Source organism: Geospiza fortis, unplaced genomic scaffold (genome assembly GCF_000277835.1).
Source record: "Geospiza fortis unplaced genomic scaffold, GeoFor_1.0 scaffold213, whole genome shotgun sequence".
NCBI classification, from domain to species: Eukaryota; Metazoa; Chordata; class Aves; order Passeriformes; family Thraupidae; genus Geospiza; species Geospiza fortis.
The window spans coordinates 470,134-477,873 of record NW_005054399.1 but is presented as its reverse complement, the minus strand read 5'-3'; the positions used below and the strand labels follow the sequence as shown (position 1 = coordinate 477,873).

The 7,740-nt window shown below is 42.7% G+C and overlaps 1 protein-coding gene across 3 annotated transcripts in view; it reads left to right on the top strand.

Annotated features, from left to right (window-relative positions):
• Positions 1 to 7,740, top strand: part of TOM1L2 (target of myb1 like 2 membrane trafficking protein) — a 56,501-nt gene that overhangs the window by 20,344 nt on the left and 28,417 nt on the right. For all 3 annotated transcript variants that reach the window (XM_031061049.1, XM_005425939.3, XM_031061048.1), the window contains exons 4-7: positions 1,088 to 1,237; positions 5,404 to 5,538; positions 6,464 to 6,622; positions 7,302 to 7,418. In XM_031061049.1, the coding sequence (XP_030916909.1) occupies positions 1,088 to 1,237; positions 5,404 to 5,538; positions 6,464 to 6,622; positions 7,302 to 7,418 (561 nt within the window). The remainder of the gene's footprint in view (positions 1 to 1,087; positions 1,238 to 5,403; positions 5,539 to 6,463; positions 6,623 to 7,301; positions 7,419 to 7,740) is intronic.

Here is a 7,740-nt window from a genome sequence, read left to right as displayed (position 1 = left end):
TAGCTGGAGCTTTCCTGGGTAGTGCAGCCCTCCTGAATGGGGTGCTGGGCTGGCTCTGGCAGTAACTAGATCGAGTTATCCTGCTGTGGGGAGGTGATCTGCATGATTCTTTCACAGAGCTCTTGTTGCATCTCCCTGATGAGGTGTAACTGTACTTTCTGTCTTCTTGCCATTTCCTATCCTGGATTGTCATTTTGAAAGATTACCAAAGTCCAAACCATGAGATTATCCATTGTGCAGGAAAGAGCAAAATCCATCAGGAATGAGCCCGTGTCATCATGGCTGATGAAAGTGGCTGAAGGAGGAGAGTAATTACAGATTCCTCGGTACAGAGCCGCAGTGGTTATTAGGCATGGCTGTAAGGAGAAGTGACGCGTTGGATTTATCTCCATGCTAATCATGTTCTTCAGAGAGAAATCAACAGCTGTTCTTCCATGGCAGTTGAATGGCAAGTGGAAGGTGCCTCCAGCTAGGTTGCAGGGGGAAAATGTGTCAAAGTATAACCTGTCAGAGCATTCACAGGGGAGTGTTTTGAATGAGTGAAGATCATTCACCTGAATTCCCAACTCTAAAACATGGCTTATAGCTCGGAGCAACTGGGTCCAGCTGTGTTCCAGGCACATAGAAAATGGTGGAGTGGCACAGCACGATAATATCTCACTGTGACAGGATGTCCTCTGTCTTACCTGCTCCTGATGTGCTGCTGTGTACTTGGCTGTTCAGCTGCACTGGCTGGAAAGTTCTGCTTTGAAGACAAAGAAACTTTCTATTTCTTTACCTTGAAAACAGGAAAGATGGATCACAAAAATGCCCAATATGTTAACAGTGGGTGAGGTACAGCTGAGTGTGTGTGTAGAGAAGTTTTTTGGCAAAACTGGGGAAGAAGAGAAGTAGTAAGAGTATAAGTGTAATCTCCCCTCTATCTTCTCACAAAACTGGGGAAGAAGAGAAGTAGTAAAAGTGTAATCTCCCCTCTATCTTCTCGCCCTTCCATCAAAAAATCTAAAATAAATTTAAAAACCAGGTGCTGTGTGTATGATCAAGCTTTACTCCAACAGTGAATGTTGGGTTTTCTTTGTGTGTGTAGGTGTTGGAGACCTGTGTGAAGAACTGTGGCCATCGCTTCCATGTCTTGGTGGCAAACCGTGACTTCATCGATGGAGTTCTGGTGAAAATCATCTCACCCAAGAACAACCCCCCCACTATAGTACAGGATAAAGTCCTAGCACTGATTCAGGTACACAGCTTGTCTCTGCTTCCATATGTTGCTGCCTGAAAAAAAGGCTGTCTGCTTCGATGCTACGCATCAGTAAACATGTTGTCATTGTTAAAAACGTGGCAAGTTTTTTATATATAAACTCAAACAATATATCCAGATTGGTGGGGAAAAGCACACATGTACACACGCAGATATTTTATCCAGGGAGGGCTGTCTGGATTCTAGTTAGAGAGGTACCATGCTAAAACAGGAGGATTTAATAAAAGGTAAATGGATGCTTGTGCAATTTAACAGTCATATCTAGAAGCTGGAGACTTGCCTCGGTGATGAGCTTGTCATCTGAGGCCAGGAGATTTCAGAGGATTGTGCTTTTGGTGTCAGCTGCAGAACACTTGCCTTTCTGTGTCTGTTTCCCTGACCGGAAAATGGAGCTGTTTCCCTCCATTTGAAGGCATTCTGCATTCCTTTCAAAGGTGGTTATAGAAAAGTAAATGACCATATAGGAATTAAAATGGTTTTGGTGTCTTTTCTGTGGTTATTGTGCAGTAAAAGCACACTGTCAGATCCTTGCCTGCAGTGGGAAGTTCAGCCATGGGCCTGTCTGCCACTTCTCCTTCTGTGCAGCACAACAATAAACAGCCATGTTAATTCCACAAACCATTAGCCACACATGAGGAAACATTGGTGCCTGCCTGGAGGAAATCTGACAATTATAGGAAGCTTTATCACTAAGCTTCCACAGGCTACTGCATACACCAGAGACTAAAAGACACTGCGTATTTAAAATGATATAAACCTGCTGCAGTGTTCCTTGTGGGGAGGTATTTACAAATGCACAGCATCATTTGCCAGATATACTTCTGATTTTTATGGCAAAGCATGCACTTGGATTTCTGCTGCTTTATTTCTTATTTGGATACAGGGATAGGGCATCCTTGGAGCATGACAATGTAAATAAGTGATTTTGAAACAGGAGATAGGTAAGGTGGTGGAATTAATGGGCATTGAGTTGGGGTCTGTGGGGTCCCTTTATTTCTGGTGTATGATTTTGTGGCTTTTAAAAAAATAGCACAAAATTAATGAAATTATTAAAAGCAATTCTTGTGCATCTGACTGAGCCCTCAGATTTCTGCCTCCCTTGGTGGGAGAGTGGATGCATGCAGTGACCAGGAGATGAGGTTAAAAACTGTCTCATAAAGACAAACTGGGTGTGTTTCCATGTTATTTTAGGGAATGTTGGTTTTGCTGGGCTCTGGGTTTAAATGGATTCCCAGTGGTGAATGCAGCTAAGATGGGAGTGTTTGTAACATAATCAGAAAGCCACAGTCATTGCCTCAGTGTATTAAACAGAGCTTTATCTGAGGAGACTTAGTGCAGTAGAGCTAAAAGCCTCACTCTGGGTACTAAATGCCTTTTGATATAAAAAGCCTGAAAGTGATGAAGGTTGCCTGTGGGTGGGTTCTGTATGTGTCTCTTTAGCTGGAGGTGGCAGGGGACTTTGTTTTCCAGATTGCCTGACAAGTTTGGAAGAGTGATGGCAGCCACTCATCCCAGGTGCCCTATGGACACACCCCCCCAAAATACCCCATGACAGCTTCACTCAGCTTAGGCTGTGCTCTGTAGAGCTCCCTGGGGTTGGAGTTAACCCTGTCCCAGAGGGCTGATCTCAGCTTTGCCCCACCAACATTGCATTTATCCCTTTCTATATCCAGGTTTTTTTTATTGGGGAATTAATAAGAACAGAAATGAGAGGATTAATAGCCCAGACTTGGAAGCATGGAAGAGGACTGTACAAACAGCACACATCTTCAGGCACACAGCTGGGAAATTCATGGGCCTTTCCATAAAAAGGGGAGATAAAGCTGCCATCCAGTTTCTTATCTAGAGACTTGTTTTGAGATGTTGAACATCTTGTGTCTCACCTTCTCAACCTATTTCCCAGTGTACATGAATTAGCATATGTTACACAGTGCTTATCCTTCCTTCTTCACCTTGCTAGGAGGCTTTGGAAATATTCTTTGTCACTGTGCTGGCCTGTCACCCAGTGTCCAAACACTGACATAATCCCCAATTTAGGGGGCTGATTTACAGTGGTATTTAAATGACCTGTTTGGGCACACAGTGGGATTTATCCTGAAATATCTACATTTGATAGTCTGGCCCAAAGTCTTAGAAGCTCTGAATTCAATCTCCCCTCTGTCCTACACGTGTTTGGACAATGGGCAGGTCTCCTAAGCTCTAGTGTAGCTCCTTATCCATAAAGCAGAGCTAATATTGCAGCTGCCTGGTTGGGTTGTAAGCTGTCTAGGACAGGGATTGTCTTACAATGTGTGTAGACAGCACTTAGGACAATGGTGCCTGTCCTGCTTGTGACCTCTGACACACACTAATGTAGATAATGCTCCCAGCTCAGGTGAAGAAGAATACAAATGGAAGTGTCTCCTTTCTCCCGGGAAGAGAATTGCAGAAGAGAGAATATTTTTAAAAAGTGGAGTGCAGATGAAATGAGATCATTTTGCAAAATCCACAGGAAGCCAGTGGAAGAGGGGATGCATTAGTACTTCCTCCTGGACAAACAAGCTTCACTAAAAACTGGGGACAGAATGCAGCATATTTTTGCCTCTAAGTTTCTTTTGAGTGATGATTATTAAATAGAACATCCCTTGCCTAACAGTTTTCACTTTTGCTTGCAAATAGAGTTGAAGTGGTGAACACCATTATGTAGAAGCATCATTCAGGTGGCTTCTGATGTAAATTGAAAAGGCAGTGAAATGGCAAAGGTGGAGTTACTTGTGCAGTCAAAACCTCCATCAGAATTGGGGATGTTTTGGAAGGTCAGTTCCAAGGAAACAATGGCTGTGTGCTGTCAGAGCTGTTTTCTCTGGCTCAAGCAGGGCTGTTTGGACTTGCACTGCATCAGAACAGTTGATGCAGTTAATTTACTCTTAACAAAGCTGAGAAGCAAACCCAGGATTGTCTGCTTGCACCTGATAATGGATTGTCTCCTGGGCACAGATGGTAGGAAATGCTCTCTTAGAATTGAACAGGATAGGAATGCAAGTTAAAAGTTAATATTATTTCTTGTCTTACTTTGCTATCTTATATTTCTGTCCTCTCAAATATAAAAAATGGCTCAAAGAGCTTTTAAAGTAAAAATAGTCAAAGAACTAGTGTAAAAGTGATGACTAAATGAATTAAGTTCTGAGCCCACATATGTCTCGCAGTAGTTCTGGATCCAGCACGCTGATACCCTGCTCCACACATGTGGGGGTTTGTGGAATGCTTCATTTTTTAATTGAGTCATAATATTTCAGTTTTTCCTTCCTCTACCTTTTTAATATTTGGTTCATTTCCAACACAAGTGAAAGAGGTTGAGGCTTTTAGCATGCTGCGCTCCCAGCAGCTTCGTGAGTGCAGGAGGCTGACTAGCCAAGAGAAGCACTTAGTACTCCCACTGAAGGAAAAGCTCAAATGTGAATTGAAGTCTTTTTAGACACCAGAGAATTAATGCAGGAGAGATATTATGAATGTTCTGGCTGTGGGAATTTCTCTCTTTTAAACTCATCCTTTGTGCCACGCTGGGGTGCCTTGAGTGTTGGATATGCTCTGTCAGAGCCCAGGCGTCGTTAGTTCTGCTGCTCAGGGGACTGTCTCTTCACAGGACAACAACCTCAGAAAGGACCTTTTTTTAAATTTAAGTCTGGTCCAAATAAAACACTGAAGACAACTATAATGGCTGTGTTTTTCCTTTGGCAACAAATGAGGATGTTTCACAAAGTGAATGGAGATTACTTATGATTGTACAGCTTTGTGAATTTTGGTTAGATCTGTTGAATCTTTCACACAGACCTTTTCTGGTGGGTCATTTGCTGTACAATATGCCAGAAAAGATCAGCATCAATCACTGCTGAGGAGAGGAGATGGGAAGAGACTTTCATGTATGTTCCCAGATTTTGATGATGTCAGGAGCTACTCACAGCTACTCTGCACTGGGTTCCTGTCTGTTTTATATCTGAATAAAATGTATGGGTGACTGTCTTAATATTTGCAGACCTTTTTAGACCAGGTCTGATGATTTCCTTTGAAGCTGAAATCTATGAAAGCTTTTACAGTCAGTATCTGAGGTCAGGGTGGGGCTGGAGCTTCATTTGGAAGGTTTATGGATAATCCCTCGTGTTTTCCAGGCTTGGGCTGATGCCTTCCGAAGTAGCCCCGATTTAACTGGAGTAGTGCATATTTATGAAGAACTCAAGAGGAAAGGCATCGAGTTCCCCATGGCAGATCTTGATGCTCTGTCTCCAATACATACACCACAGAGGGTAAGCTGCACCCTTGCAGTTCTGGGGGTGTTTTCCCAGGATGTCTAAATAGGTGGATAACTACTCATTTTCCCCTTCCCATTTCTCTGAATTTGGCTCATTTTCTCACTCCTGGAAGGAGATTTTAACAGTGAAAGGGCATGTAAGAGGGGCATAATACAGACTGATAAGCTATCTCCTCCCTTGAGTCAATCATCAATCTGAGAAGTTGTAAATTCTAACATTTAATCTTGTACCATAAAACCACCAAACAAATGCAACTAATTTGTTCAAAGAGAGCCCAGCAGGATTTATGATTGAGATTTACTTCTTTTGCTCAAAAGTGTGGCTGTTTCTGTTGGTGATAACCCTGAGCCAAGGTCTGCCTGTCTATTAGGGGTGTACAGAGTCTGAATCTCTCTGATCCCACAATAATGTGAGAACTTTACACTTCTGGAAAGTTAGGTCTGGAAAGTTGACAGAACTGCTGCTTGGAAGTAACTTAATGATCACAGGTGTTCTGATTATTCACTCTGAAAGCTGAAGTTAATGAATCTTTGAAGCAGCAAATGCGAGTGATCAAGGACTAAGAGATTACAATTCTTGTGTCAAGGTTAATTAAATTCAGTATCTACATATCACATCATTTTTTGGAAGCCTGCAACTTAATTCCTAGTTTAAAAGAATTTATTTCTCTTTGGCTCTTGTTTTTATTTTGCTTCTCACTTTTCTTGTAAAACTAAATGGACTTAAATGCTTGTGGGTTGGGTCAAAAGAGATGGACATGGAAGATTTTTGGAGCTGCCAGTCTTTTCTAGTAGCTGCACTGACCTTTCCCACAAGGTGCAATTATGTTCTATATTTGAGCCTGCTTGGCCTGAGGTTGCTGACAAAGCAAGTGCTGTCCCAGCTCAGCTTTTGAACTCCTGTCTTTCTGATGTGGCAGAGTGTTCCTGAAGTTGATCCTGCAGCAAATATGCACAATTCCCAGTCTCAGCAAAGGATGAGCAGCAGTTCTTACTCTTCGTCCTCTCCAACAGCCTATTCTGCTCCTCAGGCCCCAGCCCTGAACGTGACTGGTCCCATCACTGCTAACTCTGAACAGGTATTGGCATGTTGATTCTTTCGAGTGGGACTCTTTCAGCAAATCAAATTAGAAACTAATTTGCAGAGGAACTTTCATTGTAACCCTTTGGACTTTGTCTCCTAGGTCTGGCTGTACTTAGTAATCATTCTTCCTGTTAAACTGTAAAATCTGGGCTGTGCATGTGTCTCTGTAGCCTGGTAATGGCAGCACAATCTGCTGGTCCAGCCCTCTCAGCAGTGTTTTAGCAGTTATTCCCATTAGCCCCTCTCCTTTCAAGGCACAGAATGTCTTGCAGATGCAGGAAGTCAAGCCCTTGCAAATGCCCTAATAGAGGATTTTCTTTTCTCCCTGCAAAATGATAACTCCCGAGCCAAAGATTCTACTTAAAATGTGTTCATCTTTCCCCACACTGGAATGAGGCACCACAGCCAAGGTCTGGCTTTAGGTGCTGTTTGCAATTGCTTCCCTTCCATACAGACACAGCACATCTGGGTTTGTGATGATAATTCTTCTCTTTTTCTCTTCCTTTTCTCCTGGGTAAACTTTTTATCTCTTTTGGTTTTTTCCTGCTAGAATGTCTGGAGCCTGAGATATCAAGTCAGACAGAACCAGAGATATCTCAAAGTCAGTTCTTGAAAATGAACTGCTTCAACTAAAAGATTATGCAGTGTTTTGCTGTCTTGTTACCCCAATTTAGATTGCCCGGCTGCGCAGTGAGCTGGATATTGTTCGTGGGAATACAAAAGTGATGTCTGAAATGCTGACAGAAATGGTACCTGGACAAGAGGATTCCTCAGACCTTGAGTTACTCCAGGTAAGTTCCTAGACAATATGATTCTGATCCTTTTTGTGCTTGTGTTTCTCTGGAGTTTCTCTTTTGTTGTAGCTCACTTCACAGCTCATGCTTGGATTCATAATGGATCTGGGCTATGCCTGACCCTGGCAAGTGCCATCACTTGATTTTCTTCATTTGTTAAAACTTCCAGTGACAAGGATTTCCTGACTTCCCTTGAAACTTGTTCCACTGCTTTCCTCTTTGTGTAGCTACAGATTTTCCCCAGTGTTGAATATCAGGTCTCCTTTACCAGTAAGCAGCTTAGAATTGCCACAGGTTCTGTAAGCCCTGAGCATTCCTG